Source organism: Aethalodelphis obliquidens, unplaced genomic scaffold (assembly GCF_003676395.1).
Source record: "Aethalodelphis obliquidens isolate GAN/ISIS:26980383/991018 unplaced genomic scaffold, ASM367639v1 scaffold12, whole genome shotgun sequence".
In the NCBI taxonomy this organism is placed as follows: domain Eukaryota; kingdom Metazoa; phylum Chordata; class Mammalia; order Artiodactyla; family Delphinidae; genus Aethalodelphis; species Aethalodelphis obliquidens.
In genome coordinates this window covers 17,402,561-17,424,824 of record NW_020837956.1, presented here as the reverse complement: position 1 = coordinate 17,424,824, position 22,264 = coordinate 17,402,561, and the positions used below count along the sequence as shown (strand labels likewise).

General features: G+C 39.7%; 1 protein-coding gene across 13 annotated transcripts in view; it reads left to right on the top strand.

Annotated features, from left to right (window-relative positions):
* LTBP1 (latent transforming growth factor beta binding protein 1) overlaps positions 1–22,264 on the top strand; it is a 419,895-nt gene that overhangs the window by 221,967 nt on the left and 175,664 nt on the right. For all 13 annotated transcript variants that reach the window (XM_027113416.1, XM_027113415.1, XM_027113421.1 and 10 more), the window contains 2 exons: positions 16,559–16,661; positions 20,685–20,756. In XM_027113416.1, coding sequence (XP_026969217.1) covers positions 16,559–16,661; positions 20,685–20,756 — 175 coding nt within the window. The remainder of the gene's footprint in view (positions 1–16,558; positions 16,662–20,684; positions 20,757–22,264) is intronic.

Genomic DNA, 22,264 nt, shown 5'->3' with positions numbered 1-22,264 from the left:
CCTCTCGTGGGCTGAATACCACCATTGAGGGCATTTAAAATAACATGTATTCAGCCCTGAAGAGAATTCTGAAATCCGGAGAGAGGAGTTCTAAATATTTTGAACAAAGACAGCAATATTTTGAACAAAGACAGCAATGGACAGCTTTGATGGAGTTGAGAAAATGGTCTGACGGCTCTGTGGCTTTGGGGCAGGCATCTTAGTAAGGCCGTGTATTTTTATAAAATAGTTGATAGAGAACATTCACATGTATGGCCTTACCTGACCTTCAAAACAACCTCATAACAAGGAAAAGTAGGTATTCTTGTCTCCCATTTACTTAAGTGAAACTTGAGGCTCAGAGAGGTAAGGGGACTAGCTTGTGTTGGTATTTCCAAAATAGTAGCTCTTTTTCCACTTTGGCAAACTCACCATATCTCTGGCCCTTGGTTTCTTTATTTTTCAAATAACTGGTTTGGCTGAGAAGACTACCAAGGCCTCTTTTAGTCATGCAGTCCTCTGACTGTGATGATTTTGATGTCTCTCTTCTTTTCTGCAATCTTAGGCACCACTGATACTTACATATGCACAGGATCTGTGGACAAAGCAAACTGTACAAACCTCGAATACAGTCAGTACCTAGAAAGATCTTTCAAATCCACCCCGACTTCAGAGACTCAAGTGTTTGCTCCTCTAAAAAGCATTTCAATCCTTCAGTGCACATTGCTCTCTCCTCCCGACCTTTTACTGCATGTAGAATCCAATCAGACCATTTTGAATTTAGTTGTTTTAAAGTTGATGATTTTGTGCCTCTCTTCTCTTCCCCACAAGCTTGTGCTTTGCATGAGGACAGGGCCACTTACAGACTGAGCTCAGTACTGGGCACAGGTGAGTTGTCAGTAAGTATATTAGTATTAGTCAGTGTAGGTTAGGTTTTGCTGCAGTAATAAACATTACAAAAGCTTACGCTTTGTATGCACTATATGTCTAACAGGTGAGCAGGAGGGCTCTGTGCTACACATCTCTCAGGGACTCAGGCTGATGGTGGTTTCCACCATGTTACTGCTGTGCTGTATGGAAAAATGACCTCTCAATTCTGACAGCAAGAGAAGTCTTTACCCCCAATGTGACTGTAATTGGAGATAGTCTGTAAGGAAGTAATTAAGATTAAATAAAGTCATAAGGGTGGGGCCCTGATACGATAGGATTAGTGTTCTTGTAATAAGAGATACCAGAGAGCTCCCTTTCTTCATCATGTGAGGACATAGCAAGATGGCAGCCTCTTATAAGCCAGGAAGAGAGTCCTCACCAGAACTGGCCGTGCTAGCACCTTGATTTTGGGTTTTGACACTCCAGAACTGGGAGAGAAAATAAATGTTGTTGAAGCCACCCAGTCTCTGGAGTTTCGTAATGGCAGCCCAAGCTGACTAACGGAGTAAGGGACCAGAGCATGTGGGGAAGCAAGTGGTTCTTTGGTGAGCAGTAAATGTTCCCACCACAAGTGGCAGAGCAGTGGTCAAGACAGACATGGTTCCCTGCTCACAGGGAATTGAAGAAACTTACTAATATGGCTTGTGGCGTTCAGTTTTTCTATACTACTTGCGACCAAACCACAGGTAATTATTAGTTTTGAGTTCTGTGTACTTGGATGAGATACCGAAAAACTGAAAGCTTAACCAAGTGAGGCACGTGTTACAGCTGACATAGTGTTATGAGGCCTCAAATGGGTTTTTGTTCCTTTCAGTATCTCTATGTAAACAAAAATGAAACTGACAAGCAATGAAGCTTCATAGAAAGAATTTCTCTCAATACAATTCTAGAAATAAGCGTTGGGGAGAATAGGCCTTATGTTCATCATTTGTGAGTGATCTGATTGCTGTAGTAATAACCATGCCATGCCTACATGCCTGTCTTTATTTCCTCCCTCATCTTGAGTCTAACTTTATAAAGGAAATATCCTTGGTAATGGAAGTTTGGATAAATTTCATGTTTGTACCAGCTAGTACTAGGATTTATGATGTTATTTGTGTTTTGCTGCAAGGAAAGGCTAACAGGAATTATGATGTTGGGATATAATCATGAAAAAACATAATTCTTTTTGCAATTTAAGAATAGCAAGACACAGACATCATAGCTTGCTAGACTTGACTGTTGAAATACTCAAATCATTGTAGAGGTGGAGAAAATAGGCAGCCCAAATTTGATCGTTTATTTAGAAAAGATGTCAAGTAGAATCATACGTTTCATGCTTAAGAAATTTTTCTCCTTTTATGTTACTTTAAAACCATTTTTGCCTTAGTGTAACTTTAAAAATACTGTTTCATAAAACTAAAGTAGTTGTCTGGAATTCCTTGAAGCCCATGGTTTGGCTTCAGCAGGCTTTAAACAAATACACTGTCAGAAATCAATGTGGATACATTTCCAACAGTTAATGCCCTAGTCACAGTAGATACTTTGTAAAATCAATACCCTGAAATATCAGAGGATTATGGTTGTATCAGATACACCACATGCCTAACATTGTTTTAATTACTCTAATAAAAGAAAGCTGGGCGGACTTTAAAAAAACAAAACAAAAACAACAAAAAAAATCTTGCCTGTAAAGAATGTTCTGCTCAAGCCAAAGCAAATTTTTTACAAGTTCTTTTAGAAAATCTGGAAGTATTTAAGCGTTTTCCTCTTCTTCTTATGAGACAATGCCTGTTACCCTGCCAGTGCTCCATCGTACAATATTCTCCTTTATGACAACAGGCGTTTAGAACAAGTTGATCAAATATGTTGCTATAGTTACATTAGTGATAGGGTTCAGAGATTTGGACCTTTTTTCTCATTGGCACATAGACATGAACATATTTAATGTTCTGGTATATGGACGCTGAAGAGTTCTCATGAGGTTTTCTAGTTTGATTTGGAGCCATAGTTGGTCCACAGGCTGGAGGACTGTTTTGCTCGGAAGATGGGCAGAAGTCATTTTGCCAAAGTGGAGATGTGTTTATATCACAGCGAAAAGATTAATAGAAACAAAGAGGCCCTGTGACAGAAGTTTGGATTAATTGTTACATTACATACAGGGAGAACTTTCCCCATAAGGGTCCTCATTCTGGTTTTTATGAGAAATCCCAGATTTTCAAAAAATGGGATTCACATTCCTCAACCAGATTCAGAGAACTGAGGGTGTAGCTTCTGTTTGCCAGAATACCTCAAGGCTTTGTGCCAGAACCTTGGAATAAGGTGCTTCTGGGTGGGGGTAGAGGTGAGCATGGCAGTTGCACACTTGGAATAATTTATGGGACACCTGTGCAGAGTGGGTTGATCAACCATAATGTGACTTTAAAATGAGTCATCGCTCAAGGCATGGAAAATCTGTGTCTCCATGACTGTCTTGAATAATTTCTGATATTTTGCCTATTGGTAATCATCTATTCATTATAATTCTTATAATTTAGAAAGGAGCCATTTAAAAGCCATGACTGTTTTTAGAAAGAGCTGCCCTTTTTTCTGTGAATACTGACTAGCAGAAAAGGGAGAGGGTATGAAGCAGGGTCCAAGAGAGGAGGCCCATTCTGGTTATCACTGATCAAGTTGGTCCAGGTCATGGTATGATGTTAGGACTAGGAAGCATGTGGCAGCAGGGAATCTAGTGTATCAACCTGGCAGGCAGGGAACATTTAAGGAACATGGAGCTTCACAGGTTACCCTCACCCCTGCTCTAGAGTCTTCATAAAATCATAGAATCTAGGTGCATCAACGAATATTTGCAATTAGTCTATCCTTAAAATTTGATTGGTGAGGAAGCTAAAGTCCAGAGATAAATAAATTTGCTTCACGTCTTGTTTTGAGTTTATGGTAGGTAAGGGCCAAGACTGAGGCTTTCTGCTTCCTACTCCAATATTGTTTCTACTGTTCCATCCAGGCTCTTAGGTCATTTCTCCTGGGTGTGGAGGATTCACAAGAAACCATTGCTGTCTGTATAAGTCAGCTTGGGCTGCCATGAAAAATACTATAGACTGGGTGACTGAAACAACCAAAATTTATTCTCATAGTTCTGGAGATTGGAAGTCTAAGATCAAGATGTTGAGAGATTCAGTTCCTGGTCAGGCTCTCTTCCTGGTTTGTAGATGGCCACCTTGTCACTGTCTTCAGACGGCAGAGAGAGAAAGGGCTCTGGTCTGTCTTCCTCTCCTTATAAGGACACTAATCCTATCACAAGAGCCCCACCCTCATGACCTCATCTAAACCTAATTACCTCCCAAAGGCCTTACCTCCTAATATCATCCTGTTAGGGGTTAGATGTGAATTTGCATGGAGGGGCACACCAACATTCAGTCCATAATACTAGCTGAACGTGAAAGAACAGATACATTCGCTGGGACATGTTTTAGGGAGTTCCATGTTCTTCGGTGTCTTGTGATTGCACCATGTATGCTTGGGAGTAGATGCAGAGTAGGCTTCACTATTTTGGCTTCATGGTCTTGGTCCTCCGGCACCAAGACATGGCATATGACAAGAAGGATCTTGATGTCCCCAAAGTGAAATCATCTGCTGCTTGAACATTGATATTAAGTGGTTGACTTATTGTGATACCATGTTGTCCTTCTTGAGTAGAATAAAAATGAAATCCAGATAATCACAAACTCTCCACAGCATTTACTCCCTGACCATTTTCTACCGGTCAGAGCACTTTTGTGAAAACCTGAACATTTTTAGCAAAATCTTAAGAATATCGTGTTTCTTCTTAAATATCTAGAGCTAACTTATTATTTTTTTTATACATCTTTTCTCTGTAAGTTGAATCTGGGACACTGTATTATATTGAGTAACTGTTAGATTACTTTGTCATTTGTTAAATAAGCCCGGATGTTTAAATGAGGGACCCAGAGGAAGGGGTCTAATATTGACTGTGAGGCATGCATGTCTGGACGTGTGGCTGTCTCATGTAGAATCTGCCTCTATGTATTGTCTAAGTTTTGAGAGGTCTGTGAAAATGGACATTTTTAGTCCCATTTTATAGAGAAAATAGGCAGAGAGAGGTTGAGAGTTTTGCCCATGGCCATGTAGGTGATGATGGGTAAAGTGAGGATTTGGACCCACGTTTGTCCAACTTCAAAGACTATGCTCCTGTCATTTATTCAGTTACGGGTCATCTTTACACTGCTTTTCACTGGACCCACAGGGGTAGAATTGTGTGGGAAGGTCAATTTCACAGTCATAAAGCACTAATTCTGCCAAACATGGAGATGCCTGGGAGTTTGTTTTGTGTTGGGACCTCTCTTACTGGGACAGCATTTGTTGGGAAAGAGATCATTTGTGGTGAACTTAAAAACCCCCTTCTGCTAGTCATGTGAGGAGAAGTATAGCTCACGGGCCTTTAATAATTATCCAATTTTATATTTTGGTCCTCTATTACTGATCATGTTGACCTTAAATATAATTTCTTCCCTTTTTCCCCCCATGAATGATGTACTCTATCCCAATAATTCTTACTTACTTTTGAGGGGAAGTACCAGATGTAGAATACTATACTTTTATAAAAACATACTCTTTTCTTCCTCTTCTTCCTCCTCTTTATCAATATTTCCACGTTTGCCACACTGCTTCAAAGATGTCAAATATCTCACTGGAAGCAATCCAAAACTTTTGGGAAAAGGAATGGTTACCTTTGCTTTTCCCTGTCTCCTGATTAATTTTGATATCCAACCACAGATTGACTCCCACATTGGGAGAATTCTCCATGGCTTAGCTCCACCTCATTCTCTGACTTTCCCCACTGGCTTGCTGTTCCTTTGCATTTGGCCTGCCTTCCTCTGTCCTTCCCCCGCCCTCGCCCTGGGGTCTCTTCCAGTTGTATTAGGTATTGGGCTTAGTTAAAGCCGCTCCATCCCTTTGGAATCTCTCTCCCCAGTCCAGCCGTTGAGTCACTGCCTTGTTTCAGTTCTTGCCTAAACACAGCTCTGCACACTCTTGCAAGAAAGAGTTGCAATGCATCAGCCTCTCTTCTTTCATGTTTTACTTTGATGCAATCTCTAGGAGCATTTTAAAAATCTGTATTCCTTTAACATTTTAGGTTCTGTTTATTTGTTTCTTTGGTTCTAGCGCCTTAATCTCTTTGAGAAAATGTTCTTTATTCAAACTCAGAGTATTTTATACTTCAGTGTATAATGGTTCCTGATAACAAAATAAAGTGAGCTACATACATGTGATAAGGATAATTTGTAAGAGTACTTCACTATTAACATTTTTAAATGTCTTAAGTAGTGGGTCCTTGACATGGTGGCCATCTTCATGAAGTGACCCTTCTACTACTGAAATATCTGAACCCTTTTAAGAAATGTATCCTGAGAGCCTAACAAATTGGCCAGCACTGTACCACTTGATAGGTTGCACCCACACAAGATATAAGCTGAGGAGGACGGTGCAGGTCCAGCCCATGCTCTGCTTGCCAAACACTATGTCCTGGTGCAGAACACACCCCAAAAGATCACCTTCTTTTAGTCCCTGCACAGCGGCTGATGGGGTAAGGTCAACCATGCTTGGACATGTATCATTTAATCTCACCACAATCCTTTGAAGTTGGGATTACTGTCCCATTGTCTCAGTACTGGTCAGGAGAGGCTGGATAATCTGTGGAACATCTCGTCAGAGAGAGCTGGGGTTTAGATCCAGCTGTAATGATTCCAATCCAGTACTCCTTCCTTTTTCCCAAGGCTGAATCTTCCTTGGAGAAGATCCACTGGCCCAGTGTAGCAAACGTTCTTGAAATGAGGATATTATAGGTACCAGTAATCTTAAGGTATGAAAATTGAATCTCTTGAAACCACACTCCAATGTTTATCACAATCTCTTCAAGCAATTGTTCATCTCTGAAGCAACTCCAGTGGTGAGATTTTAATTGACAAAAAATATAAGCCATGATAAGTTGAAAACTTATCATTCCAGCTCATATATTTATAGGGAGATCTAAAACCCGTTGTCATCACAGCTTTATTTTGAGTATCAGGAAAGTGGTATGGTGTTTTAAAACTGAGGATTTGCAAGGTAAGTTTTTCAGATAAGTCTGCAGATAAGTGTTCTCAATCAGGTCAAGATTTAGAAAAGTAGTGTCTTGCAGTCTGTTAATTCTTAACAGTGTTTAACAAAGGCTTTTACACCATTGCTTGCAATAATTTTTTGTTGTAAAAGTCAAACCATGAACATTCAAGGAGTAATTGTAATGATTTTTAAATAGTCTTACCTTCTGATATATAGTGCTAATACAGGTATGCAGATAGGAAAGGTCGAATTATTTTCATGCACCCAATCTTTTAAGAATCATGGTGATTAGGACTGGGAGTAGCTCTATTTGTTTTTCCCTTTTCTCTCTAGTTTGCATAAGTCCTCACCTCTCAGGTTGGGGTGAGCATCTCTGGTGATGTTGACTTGAGGGACGAGGTGTGAGACACAGGAGATGGGTAGGAATGCATCTGCCCAGACACAGTCCTGTAGAGACGTGAGAGCAACAGAAGTACTTGGGGTTTCTCTAGTGTGTAGTAATTTGCATTTCCTAAATCAAGTAATGCAACCTGTCAGTGTATACTGAGCATGGAACCCTAGACCTGGCAGAAACCCTAAGAGTCATCTACTTCATACCCTGAGCATTCCTGAGAGATGGTCCTCCAGCCTCCATTCCCAGGGAAGATATTGACCTCTTCCATTGTTGAGGATTATTAACTGTTGAAAAGGTCTCCTGCTTAATGAGCTGAATCCTTTCTTCCTGTGATTTGCAACCTTTAGTCCTGCTAATACCTTCACCATGCAGCTAACTTCAAACAGCAAGTTTGTTTAACATATCTGAACTCTGCCATCTGTCTTATTATCTCTACTTTCTTCAGTTGATACTCACAGGACCCAGTTGCCAGAACCTTCCTTGTTCTGTTTGGACACCTCTAGGTGGGTCATACATTTGCTGAATCATAGAAGGGACATGTGGGGTTAGAGCGTCCCCTATCTGCAGCCAGAGGTTGTGGGAACTTTTTGAGGAGCTTTATCACATTGATCGATGGACAGGGTAGATTTTTCTTTCTGACTTGAAATAGCTCAATATTGGATTATAAAGTTAGCACATTTCTTCTGGATTTCTAATAAGATATGCCTTGCAATGAGAGACGGGCTTTCTCTGAAAATGTGGTGAATGATTCACATAGGAGAAATTCATTTGTTTTTTTTTGTTTCTTTTCTTTTGTTTTTTAAATTTTTGCATTTTATTTATTTTATTATACAGCAGGTTCTTATTAGTCATCAATTTTATACACATCAGGGTATACATGTCAATCCCAATCTCCCAATTCATCACCCCCCCCACGCCCCCACTGCTTTCCCCACTTGGTGTCCGTATGTTTGTGCTCTACACCTGTGTCTCAATTTCTGCCCTGCAAACCGGTTCATCTGTGCCATTTTTCTAGGTTCCACATTTATGCGTTAATATACGATATTTGTTTTTCTCTTTCTGACTTACTTCACTCTGTATGACAGTCTCTAGATGCATCCACATCTCTAAAAATGACCCAATTTCGTTCCTTTTCATGGCTGAGTAATATTCCAGTGTATATATGTGCCACACCTTCTTTATCCATTCATCTGTCGATGGGCATTTAGGTTGCTTCCATGACCTGGCTATTGGATATTGTAAATAGGGCTGCACTGAACATTGGAGTGCATGTGTCTTTCTGAATTATGGTTTTCTCAGGGTATATGCCCAGTAGTGGGATTGCTGGATCATATAGTAATTCTATTTTTAGTTTTAAAAGGAACCTCCTTACTGTTCTCCATAGTGGCTGTATCAGTTTACATTCACACCAACAGTGCAAGAGATTCCATTTTCTCCATACCCTCTCCAGCATTTGTTGTCTGTAGATTTTCTGATGAAACCCATTCTAACTGGTGTGAGATGATACCTTATTGTACTTTTGATTTGCATTTCTCTAATAATTAGTGATGTTGAGCAGCTTTTCATGTGCTTCTTGGCCATCTGTATGTCTTCTTTGGAGAAATGTCTGTTTAGTCTTCTGCCCATTTTTGGATTGGGTTGTTTGTTTCTTTAATATTGAGCTGCATGAGCTGTTTATATATTTTGGAGATTAAGCCTTTGTCCGTTGACTCATCTGCAAATATTTTCTTGCATTCTGAGGGTTGTCTTTTTGTCTTTATGGTTTTCTTTGCTGTGCAAAAGCTTTTAAGTTTCATTAGGTCCCATTTGTTTATTTTTGTTTTTATTTCCATTACTGTAGGAGGTGGGTCAAAAAAGATCTTGCTGTGATTTATGTCAAAGAGTGTTCTTCCTATGTTTTCCTCTAGGAGTTTTATAGTGTCCGGTCTTACATTTAGGTCTCTAATCCATTTTGAGTTTATTTTTGTGTATGGTGTTAGGGAGTGTTCTAATTTCATTCTTTTACATGTAGCTGTCCAGTTTTCCCAGCACCACTTGTTGAAGAGACTGTCTTTTCTCAATTGTATATCCTTGCCTCCTTTGTCATAGATTAGTTGACCGTAGGTGCCTGGGTTTACCTCTGGGCTTTCGATCTTGTTCCATTGATCTATGTTTCTGTTTTTGTGCCAGTACCATATTATCTTGATTACTGTAGCTTTGTGGTATAGTCCGAAGTCAGGGAGTCTGATTCCTCCAGCTCTGTTTTTTTCCCTCAAGACTGCTTTGGCTATTCGGGGTCTTTTGTGTCTCCATACAAATTTTAAGATTTTTTGTTCTAGTTCCGTAAAAAATGCCATTGGTAATTTGATAGGGATTGCATTGAATCTGTAGATTGCTTTGGGTAGTATAGTCATTTCACAATATTGATTCTTCCAATCCAAGAACATGGTATATCTCTCCATCTGTTGGTATCATCTTTAATTTCTTTCATCAGTGTCTTATAGTTTTCTGCATACAGGTCTTTTGTCTCCCTAGGAAGGTTTATTCCTAGGTATTTTATTCTTTTTGTTGCAGTGGTAAATGGGAGTGTTTCCTTAATTTCTCTTTCAGATTTTTCATCATTAGTTTATAGGAATGCAAGAGATTTCTGTGCATTAATTTTGTATCCTGCAACTTTACCAAATTCATTGATTATCTCTAGGAGTTTTCTGGTAGCATCTTTAGGATTCTCTATGTACAGTATCATGTCATCTGCAAACAGTGACAGCTTTATTTCTTCTTTTCTGATTTGGATTCCTTTTATTTCTTTTTCTTCTCTGATTGCTGTGGCTAGGACTTCCAAAACTGTGTTGAATAATAGTGGTGAGAGTGGACATCCTTGTCTTATTCCTGATCTTAGAGGAAATGCTTTCAGTTTTTCACCATTGAGAATGATGTTTGCTGTGGGTTTGTTGTATATGGCCTTTATTATGTTGAGGTAGGTTCCCTCTATGCCCACTTTCTGGAGAGTTTTTATCATAAATGGGTGTTGAATTTTGTCAAAAGCGTTTTCTGCATCTATTGAGATGATCATATGGTTTTTATTCTTCAGTTTGTTAATGTGGTGTATTACATTGATTGATTTGCATGTATTGAAGAATCCTTGCATCCCTGGGATAAATCCCACTTGATCATGGTGTATGATCCTTTTAATGTGTTGTTGGATTCTGTTTGCTTGTATTTTGCTGAGGAGTTTTGCATCTATATTTATCAGTGATATTGGTCTGTAATTTTCTTTTTTTGTAGTATCTTTGTCTGGTTTTGGTATCAGGGTGATGGTGGCCTCGTAGAATGAGTTTGGGAGTGTTCCTTCCTCTGCAATTTTTTGGAAGAGTTTGAGAAGGGTGGGTGTTAGCTATTCTCTAGATGTTTGATAGAATTCACCTGTGAAGCCATCTGGTCCTGGACTTTTGTTTGCTGGAAGATTTTTAATCACAATTTCATTACTTGTGATTGGATTGTTCATATTTTCTGTTTCTTCCTGGTTCAGTCTTGGAAGGCTATACCTTTCTAAGAATTTGGCCATTTCTTCCAGGTTGTCCATTTTATTGGCATAGAGTTGCTGGTAGTAGTCTCTTAGGATGCTTTGTATTTCTGCAGTTCCTGTTGTAACTTTTCCTTTTTCATTTCTAATTTTATTGACTTGAGTCTTCTCCCTCTTTTTCTTGATGAGTCTTGCTAATGGTTTATCAATTCTGTTTATCTTCTCAAAGAACCAGCTTTTAGTTTTACTGATCTTTGCTATTGTTTTCTTTGTTTCTATTTCATTTATTTCTGCTCTGATCTTTATGATTTCTTTCCTTCTGCTAACTTTGGGTTTTGTTTGTTCTTCTTTCTCTAGTTCCTTTAGGTGTGAGGTTAGATTGTTTATTTGAGATTTTTCTTGTTTCTTAAGGTAGGCTTGTATAGCTATAAAATTCCCTCTTAGAACTGCTTTTGCTGCATCCCGTAGGTTTTGGATTGTCTTGTTTTCATTGTCATTTTTCTCCGGGTATTTTTTTATTTTCTCTTTGATTTCTTCAGTGATCTCTTGGTTATTTAGTAACATAGTGTTTAGCCTCCATGTGTTTGTGTGTTTTACGTTTTTTTCCCCTGTAATTCATTTCTAATCTCATAGCGTTGTGGTCAGAAAAGATGCTTGATATGATTTCAGTTTTCTTCAATTTACTGAGGCTTGATTTATGACCCAAGATGTGATCTATCCTGGAGAATGTTCCGTGCACACTTGAGAAGAAAGTGTAATCTGCTGTTTTTGGATTGAATGTCCTATAAATATCAACTAAATCTATCTGGTCTATTGTGTCATTTAAAGCTTCTGTTTCCTTATTTATTTTCATTTTGGATGATCTGTCCATAGGAGTAATTGAGGTGTTAAAGTCCCCCACTATTATTGTGTTACTGTCGATTTCCTCTTTTACAGCTGTTAGCAGTTGCCTTATGTATTGAAGTGCTCCTGTGTTGGGTGCATATATATTTATAATTGTTATATCTTCTTCTTGGATTGATCCCTTGACCATTATGTAGTGTCCTTCCTTGTCTCTTGTAACATTCTTTATTTTAAAGTCTATTTTATCTGATATGAGTATTGCTACTCCAGCTTTCTTTGATTTCCATTTGCATGGAATATCTTTTTCCAGTCCCTCACTTTCAGTCTGTATGTGTCCCTAGGTCTGAAGTGTGTCTCTTGTAGACAGCATACATATGGGTCTTGTTTTTGTATCCATTCAGCAAGCCTGTGTCTTTTGGTTGGAGCATTTAATCCATTCACGTTTAAGGTAGTTATCGATATGTATGTTCCTATGACCATTTTCTTAATTGTTTTGTTTTTGTTTTTGTAGGTCCTTTTCTTCTCTTGTGTTTCTCACTTAGAGAAGTTCCTTTACCATTTGTTGTAGAGCTGGTTTGGTGGTGCTGAATTCTCTTAGCTTTTGCTTGTCTGTAAAGGTTTTGATTTCTCCATCGAATCTGAATGAGATCCTTGCTGGGTAGAGTAATCTTGGTTGTAGGTTCTTCCCTTTCATCACTTTAAGTATATCATGCCACTCCCTTCTGGCTTGTAGAGTTTCTGCTGAGAAATCAGTTGTTAACCTTATGGGAGTTCCCTTGTATGTTATTTGTTGTTTTTCCCTTGCTGCTTTCAGTAATTTTTCCTTGTCTTTAATTTTTGCAGTTTGATTACTATGTGTCTTGGTGTGCTTCTCCTTGGGTTTATCCTGTATGGGACTCGCTGCGCTTCCCGGACTTGGGTGGCTATTTCCTTTCCTATGTTAGGGAAGTTTTCCACCATAATCTCTGCAAATATTTTCTCTGGTCCTTTCTCTCTCTCTTCTCCTTCTTGGACCCCTATAATGTGAATGTTGTTGCATTTAATGTTGTCGCAGAGGTCTCTTAGGCTGTCTTCATTTCTTTTCATTCTTTTTTCGTTATTCTGTTCTGCAGCAGTGAATTCCACCATTCTGTCTTCCAGGTCACTTATCCGTTCTTCTGCCTCAGTCATTCTGCTATTGATTCCTTCTAGTGTAGTTTTCATTTCAGTTATTGTATTGTTCATCTCTGTTTTTTGTTCTTTAATTCTTCTAGGTCTTTGTTAAACATTTCTTGGATCTTCTCCATCTTTGCCTCCATTCTTTTTCTGAGGTCCTGGGTCATCTTCACTATCATTATTCTGAATTCTTTTTCTGGAAGGTTGCCTGTCTCCACTTCATTTAGTTGTTTTTCTGGGGTTTTATCTTGTTACTTCATCTGGTACATAGCCCTCTGCCTTTTCATCTTGTCTGTCTTTCTGTGAAAGTGGGTTTTTTTCACAGGCTGCAGGATTGTAGTTCTTATTCTGCTGTCTGCCCTCTCTCGTTTGTATTTTTAAGTTGTAAAAATCACTTTAATCTGGGAATAAAAATGTGGTTCAGTAGAGTCAGCCTGTGTCCATGTGATAATGTCTCATGGAGAAGTAGAATCTTCCATTCTGAGAGAAGGTCATCCCGGATTCTAACATCCTTTTCAATGTGGTTGTCTCCAATGTGGCCTTTTGGTGTGGAGGGGAGATTCTTTCTCTACCTTCTTTTACTCTAGATGCTTCCTACATCCAGGTAAGACGTAGTGGTGCTGAGTAGTCTCTTGTGTGAGAGCCCTCATCTGGCCACAAAGATGTCTCAGGTGGAGTTTCTAGCTACATGTTGAAGTCTCTGCATTGTTAAATAACTAAAGGGGCGTACATGAAACCTTGTGCCTTGTTATAAGCCTGGTTTCATCCCTTGCAGTCTGTCCTCATACTGTGCAGACCCAGTTTTGAGAAGAACACACAGTGTCATGGTACCACCTACGCTGCCATTTATTTAATCGATTTGGATGGCTTGTGCTGCTCTTGGAGGTGGACCCGCAAAACAAGGCCATGGGATAAAGCGGCCTGAATCCTGTAATGAAAACCTTGTACGTTTTTGGAGGCCTGGTCAGGAAAAATGATTTATTTTTGCCTTCCCAAATAAAACATTCTCAGAATCCAAGGTGAAAATTGGATTTTAACTGCTACTAAAATTTAGAGCATATAAAATCGGCAAGTGTTGAGAGTTTTGCTTGGTGAAAGGAAGAACCTAGAGAGTCTGTGACAAGAATGGACTACATGGGATGTGCACTGGTGTCCTATGTAAGTCTGACTGATAAAACTGGAAATAAACCATAAGCAAATTTTGGCAGTGGACTGCAACAGTAGACACCTCTGGCCTCTCACTGTTGTGGCCTCTCCCGTTGCGGAGCACAGGCTCCGGACGCGCAGCCTCAGCAGCCATGGCTCATGGGCCCAGTCGCTCCGTGGCATGTGGGATCCTCCGAGACCGGGGCACGAACCCGTGTCCCGTGCATCGGCAGGTGGGCTCTCAACCACTGTGCCACCAGGGAAGCCCTTCTGTGTTCTTAACATAATCATTTTGCTTCCAGTCTTATGCCTGGAGCACTGTTCTTTCTTCCGTGCTTCATATTTTAGATTTAAGCCTTCTGTGATTAAGCTAAAGGAGTCTGGGAGCTACCTCAATCCAGCCAGTGTGCGCTCTTCTTCCCTCAGGTTCTCCATTTTGTACAAGTATTCACACTCCCTTCCCCTTTCCCCCCTCCCCTCCTCCTGCTTATCATACACTATTTTTGGAGAGCATACAACATCCTGTTGAAATCATTAAAAACCACAAAAACCTAAGGAATTCAAAGCTGTGATGTAACAAAAACTTCATTAGCTGAGCTGAGCCCTCTCTGGTTTTGTTTTACAATTGGGACATGTAGTTACTTAGAGCCTCGTTGGGAATGCTGCATGGGTAGACCTGGTGGGAAAGCAGCGCTGTCCCTGGAGGCCTGCCAGGTGACTGGTGTCTACTCACTGCTGCCCTTCTTCGAGTCACCACCTGCCCCAGCTTTTTGTCCCTGAGTTCTGCTTGCTAGCCTGGGCGAGTTTACTAATTTCCATGGTTTTTCCCAGAACCACCGCTTGCTTGAATGGATGGCAACTAGTTTGTTGGTTTCCTAGTTCCTCAGGTTGTTTGCTCCTTTCTTCCACTTTTATTGAGCGTTTATTTGCAATGTGTACTGTGTATTGGGATATAAATAAGATACATCTGTGTGTTTAATTAAAAAGCGTAGGGGAAGCAGTGGAATTGTGTAGAAAGTGCCCCGGAGTAGAGGGGATGGTTGGAGGAACTTGCTGAAATTGAGGAGAGAGGAGGCTTTGTGGTGAGGGTTCTGCAGAGCTGGGGATTAAGGGATAAAGAAAGTTTCTCAAGGCAAAAGAAGAAGGCAGGGCGTTCCAGAGAGGAGAAACTTTTGGAAAGACAGTTTGTACAGAAGATAAGGAGTCCTTTGGTGTGCCTGAAGAATGGATGTAGAGAGGTGGAAGGGGACAGAGAGAAAGATTGTCTAAGGTGAGAACAGGAAGGTCCCATGTATCATGCTAGGGAGGTTGCAGTCTTCAGACAGTGGAGAGTCGCTGAAGGTTTTCAGAGTGATGTGATCAGACTTGTCTTTGGAAAGATGACTCTGGAAACCATTTGGAGAATCTTACAGAGACTGAGGCAGAGGGACCCCTTAGATCTGGGGCGTGGGCTTAGCCTGCACAATAGGGATGAGGAGTCAGGTGGCCCTTCCTGCACAGCTGGCCTCCAGATCCGTGCACAGAGCAGAATCTGTTGTCCTAGAGCCTTCCCAACCCCACTGAGTTGGTCTAACTTTAGGATCCTGCCTCTCAGCCTCTTCTGACCTCGGTTGACCATAAGATGAGATGAATCTTCACATCTGTCAACTCGTGTTGCTCAGGTGGCCTCTGTGCCTGGCTCTTCTGCCTGCTGGCCCGACTTAAACCTGCCAGCACCTTCCTAGCTTGGCTGACTTCCCTGGGTCAGGGTGCCTGGAGCCTTTTGTCCAGAGCTGATCTGGCTCAGCCCGTGATCATATCCTGTCCCTGCCCAGGCCTTGGTGTTACAGGAGGACCAATGGCCTCTTTAGGTGGGGTCTGTGCCACATCCTCAAGGTCTCTGTACATGCCTCACCCTTACAGCCCTGTTCCCTGAGTGTCCACGGCAGAGATTTCAACAGACAATTAAACCTCAAATTTAAAAAGTTTATCTTTTATTAATTTTTAAAATTTTTTAATCAGAGTATAGTAGATTACAATGTTGTGTTAGTTTCTGCTGTACAGCAAAGTGAGTCAGTTATATATATACACATATCCACTCTTTTTTAGATTCTGTTTCCATATAGATCATTACAGAGTATTGAATAGAGTTCCCTGTGCTATACAGTAGGTTCTTATTAGTTATCTATAAAAAGTTTATCTTTTAAGTTTTGAGGTTCTTACTAAGGAAGAAGTGACATTGGAGAGTTAAGTTTTATAAAGTGCTCTGAACAGTGACAGGTTTTCTGAAGACCCTAAAAATGCCAAGGAGCTCTTGGAAATATGCATGTTTACTTGAGTGCGATATTGTGTGCTGGTGTTTTGTTCTGAGGTTTTAGAGGTCCCCCTGCCACCCCCCCACCCCCCGCCGCCCCGTTCTGTGTCAATAACAAGGGAACTGTTTTATAATGTGGCTGTGAAGCACAGCAGTGCTCTGGAGCTGGGCATCCTGCATTCAATTAACCTTTGTATTTCACACCTCATCATTGCAGTGTGGCAAAGCGCTTCCTGGCCTTTCAAAGCAGGAGGACTGCTGTGGAACCGTGGGTACCTCCTGGGGCTTTCATAAATGCCAGAAATGCCCCAAGAAGCCGTGTAAGTGACGTATCATCATTCCTTTGCAGGTTAATGTAACGTATCTGTTTCCTTATGATTACGGTTTTAATGGTGAGACAACATTAGACTTCAAAGAAATCGCATTGAATTGTAGAACGTAGTGTGATAAGTTGCATTTTCAGAAACCTTGCAAGTCTGAGAAAGCTTTCACATGGATTCTGTTTATTCATAAACACAGTTATCAGTTGCCTCGTCCAGCTGGATTACTTATTTAAAAAAAAAAAGTCTTTAGAAAGGGGATGTGCTATAAGTAGGCTCTATTTTCTGAGGTGAAAGAAAAATAAGATCTCTTTTAAAATGATAATTAAATTTCCAAACCCTATAAAAAGTCAGAGCAGTTGCTATTTCTTAAATTACATTCCTTAAATGAAATTTTTATTAATATCCACGACTTCTCTTGTAGTTTTTATTACACTATAGGTTTTCAAATTTCACTGAAAGGAAAAGCTAAAATGGAGAAACGAATGATTGCTGATTTGTGAAAGAGAAACTTACAGTCACTAGGACACAGTGCTTTTCTCCTTTTCCTCTTAGTTGCTACTGTTAAACTATCACATTTTCGTGACATGAATCTCTGTTGACACCCACATGCATTTAGTCTATAAAATTTGTTGTTCAGAACCTGTTGAAGTGAATAAATCCAGATGTACATCTTTCTATTACTTTTTTCACAATTTTTCTAATACTTTTCAGAAAGCCAGAGGTAACTTGTTTTAAGTTGAGCTTTTTTCCTCTTATTCGGCGTGTTTTTGCCAAGAAAACAAGTGATGTTTTTCTCTTCATCATCTTTTGCTTTGTGTTACTGAAGATTTTTATAGTTTTTTTAAATAGTTTATGCTGCAAGGATTTTCTCATTGGCTTCAATTGGCTAAGTTTTATTTACCCTTCTTTAAACGTCTGTTGATTTGATTGATATTCTCAACTGCCTTTTAAACCTGTTCAATCTAGAATCTGCCATTTTAGAATCACTGCTCCATAGGTCTGTCTTACATACTGTTCTTCCATCACCATCGTAATTTGTTTTAAATAAATTGTCTCTCTTCCTTGTCTTTCAGACTTACATGTTCTCTAAATCTTTTGATGTCTACATTAATTTCACTTATTTTCTTGATAATTGCTCCTATCTTCCTTTAGAGGAATAATTTTTGGAAACACCTACTAAAGTTTCTGATAATTAATGAATTCTTCACATAGGGAGGGAAAAAACCACGTAAATAAAGACATTCAGTACCGAGACATTGTCCCCAGTGGACTTTCTCTGAGTTTCAGTAATGATTACCAATGTGAATTCCCAGCAAGTGGGTTGAGTGTGATGGTCCTGCCTCACTGAAAGATCCAGCTGCCTAAAATTATTGTGGCAACCTGACTGAAGGGACATCTAGGGGACATCTGGTATGATTTCAAGAGCATGGAGTTTCGAGTTAGGTAGACTAGAGTTTGACTCCAGCTCTGTCATTTGCTGTGGAGTCTTATGGATCATGAAACGAGTCTATATTTAAAATGTTGAAGAAGCATTGCCTTTTAAAAAATGTCTTCCCTTCATTTTTGGGTAAGTTTGTCTTCAGGAATATTGTGATGGGTGGTATGTTTCCCACTGCTAAGTCTAAGGGCTGAGGAAAGAAGTCCAATTCTTACAGCTTGGTTTTGGGGCTACATTTATGTTCACTAATACTTTTTCCATTTTATCTCTTATTTTTCTTTTCCATTTCTCCCCTTCTCTGTGTATCTTTTGCTTATTTAGCTTTTTCTCTTTCCTCTTATTTCCAAATCCCAGCGTTGCAAGACAGGGACAGAAGTTAAGAGTAAAGGGAATCATACTGTTGTGTTTTTCTGTTTTGCTTTGTTTTTTAATCCCTAACTCCTGACCTTCTATCATTTTCTATCTAGAATTTTATCATATGGAGATAAATTCACTGCTTTATATGCTTTTATATCTTAATATGATAATTTAAGTAGAACATGAAAGTACAAAGTTGCTATCACTTTTAACTAAATGCTGATGAAAATCAGATGATATATGGGCTCGCCTAACGTATAAATTGAAGACATTGATTATGTTTCACGAAGAGCAACGCAGATTATGAATGAAGTAAACTATTAACATCTTGACATTTACTCCTTTTGTGCCGTCCTACGATGTGACTCACTCCCAAGAAACACACTCAGGGTCACATTCTTCCTGTGTTGTTTAACAAACTTGCCTTGGTTGGTACTAATCTAAATCATACTCGTTTTGGAAAAGAGCGGACTTTCCTTGGCTTTAGACACTGGGTTCTGTGTTCCATGCCTTTTTTTTTTCACTCAAAGTAGTTCAAAATTCAGTTTTCAGGTGGCTCTTATTTAATGTTTTGAAGTTTTTGTTTAGCCACATACAGAAGGACCTTGCATTGTTGATCAGTTCTTACTGTGAAAACGTAATTTTAAATCTGCAAATAATTTCATGAGAGAGTCTGTACTCTATTAAAAATGTACTTGGTATGAACAAGTTGCTTGTCCTTTAAACATTTTTAGAAGAAAATTAGCATCAAATTCTAAACGGAAGAAGAATTTAAGATCATCTGGTCCAGCTCTTTCTGCCTTGAGGTAGATGACTGTTAATTTTTAAACAAGATATGGTCTCTCTTTTGCCTTTGAACAATTCACAGACAGAGATAGCACAGTCTCTGTAGGTAACCTGCTACAAGGTGTCCTTGTTATATGGGATAAGGCTGGACATGTGGCCAAGAGCCTGAATGGGCGACTCCCCCTGTACCAACCTCTTTTTTCTTTTAACCCAACATTTCCAGATTCCTCACTTTAACCATTTTCCGGCAGGAGAAATACGGCAAAGAAAGGAAGTCACAGAGGAGATGAATGCCACTAGTAAATACTCACGCTGTTCACTAGTGGTGAGAATAAACAGCATGTGTTAGGGGCAAAATAATTTTATTCTTCCAAAGAAAATTTCCATTTTACTTGCAACTTTCTTTTTTTTTTTTTTACTCCTTGTTCAGGTCTTCGAAGTGGTTTGACCATTCATCCTATTTTGATGACAGCCCATCTTCTGTTACTCATTGTCTTAATAAAATAACACCTTATTGCAGGAAACAATGATATCTGGGCTTATTTTTGTCAGGCATTGCAGTAAGCATTTTGCATAAATTATCTCTAAACTCCACAACAACCCTGACCTGCTCAGTAGATGGGAATACTCCCATTGTACAGAATTCCATTTGAAACCCAGGAAGCTTGTCTTCCAAGGTGGCAGAGCCAAGATTTGAACCTAGGTCAACTTGGTCCCAGAACTTATGCCAGAAAGGTTCTCGGGTATCACGTTAGGATGTCAGAATTTCAGTGACTAGGATTTTGTTGATAAATTGGTGACTGCGACATTTGTATTGTTGATGAGTTTTCTGAGTTGATGAACCATACAACTGATCAGAGCAGCCCTTCACCTCTCCCAGCTTCCTCTCCTCACCTTCTGTTCTTCCCAGCTTCATGGTATAAAGAATCAGCTCATCACTGGAATATGTGAGCCTGTAAATGAGGCGAGCATACAATTTATTGTCTAAACTGGGACACTTTTAAAAGTGAAATGGCGTGCTATTGATGAACTTTGCTGGATCAAAGGTATCACCAAGGGTTGTCTGAGGCAGACCAGGATGTGTAGTCACCCTCTCTGAATTTATAAGAAAATTCAACTGCCTGTAGTTAATCATTGGGGAGGAATTGATTTTTTTTTTTTGGTAATAAATAATCACTAATTGGAAGAAAATATAGAACAGTCTTATGATTCTTTGAACTAACATAATCAAGATTGACAACTAACTGAGATTTATGTCTGTTGCAAAATATGAGGTATACTGAAAAACAAGGAAAATGTGAAAGAAATGCATATACCTTGGGTTGGTATCTTAGAAATAAGATCACTGATGCTTTATATGGCTTTGGTTACCACATATAGTAGTTTAGGGTTTTAAGAATTTAAACTAAGCATGTAACATAACTGTTTCTTCTTTACAGCTTATCATGGATATAATCAAATGATGGAATGTCTACAGGGTTATAAACGGGTTAACAACACCTTTTGTCAAGGTAAGATTAACTGACTGCATTGGTATATGAGCTCAACAGTTGTTTGGCTTTTGAGAAACCTGAGTTGTTTTGCCATGCTTTGTTCATTAGCCCAGCATGTGAAGGTTACACAGAGAACCACCTCTTGCTCCCTCTGTTTGGGAAATAGAGGTTTAATGTGTTGTTGCTAGAATTACTTCACTACCATTTAAACTTTATGGAACTTTTCCCCCTTCTGTCTATTTGTGATGAAATCCAGGAGAGTTGGGATTACATTATAGAGCCCTCTGTGGGCTCCACGCTAGTCACCTCCTGTCCACGTGTGGGTGTGTGTGCATGTGAGCACATACATGGACCTAGAAGTGCTACTTCTTTACTGACATATGATTGGGCAGCAGAGTCCCCTTTTTTCTTTCATCAGACTATTTCTGGCTACCTTGAAGTATTCGGGTATTAAATATCAGAGCAAACACACATTTCTTAGTCAGTAGGGTAAAACTATGTAGTTAAATGTGAAATGCCCTGAGTGCTTTTTTTTTTTTAACGTATTTATTGGAGTATCATTGCTTTACAATGGTGTATTAGTTTCTGCTTTATAACAAAGTGAATCAGCTATACATATACATATATCCCCATATCTCCTCCCTCTTGTGTCTCCCTCCCACTCTCCCTGTCCCACCCCTCTAGGTGGTCACAAAACACCGAGCTGATCTCCCTGTGCTATGCGGCTGCTTCCCACTAGCTATCTATTTTACGTTTGGTAGTGTATATATGTCCATGCCACTCTCTCACTTCGTCCCAGCTTACCCGTCCCCCTCCCCGTGTCCTCAAGTCCATTCTCTACATCTGCATCTTTATTCCTGTACTGCCCCTAGGTTCTTCAGAACCATTTTGGTTTTTTCTAGATTCCATATGTATGTGTTAGCATACGGTATTTGTTTTTCTCTTTCTGACTTACTTCACTCTGTGTGACAGTCTCTAGGTCCATCCACCTGACTACAAATAACTCAATTTCATTTCTTTTTATGGCTGAGTAATATTCCATTGTATATATGTGCCACATCTTCTTTATCCATTCATCTGTTGCTGGACACTTAGGTTGCTTCCATGTCCTGGCTATTGTAAATAGAGCTGCAGTGAACATTGTGGTACATGACTCGTTTTGGTTTTTTTGTTTTGTTTTTTTTAAATAAATTTATTTATTTATTTTTGGCTGCATTGGGTGTTTGTTGCTGCACGCAGGTTTCTCTATTTGCGATGAGTGGGGGCTGCTCTTAGTTGCAGTACACAGGCTTCTCATTGCGGTGGCTTCTCTTGTTGTGGAACATGGGCTCTAGGTGTGCGGGCTTCAGTAGTTGTGGCACTCAGGCTCAGTAGTTGTGGCTTGCGGGCTGTAGAGCGCAGGCTCAGTAGTTGTAGCACACGGGCTTAGTTGCTCCGCAGCATGTGGGATCTTCCTGGACCAGGGATTGAACCCGTGTCCCCTGCATTGGCAGGCGGATTCTTAACCACTGCGCCACCAGGGAAGC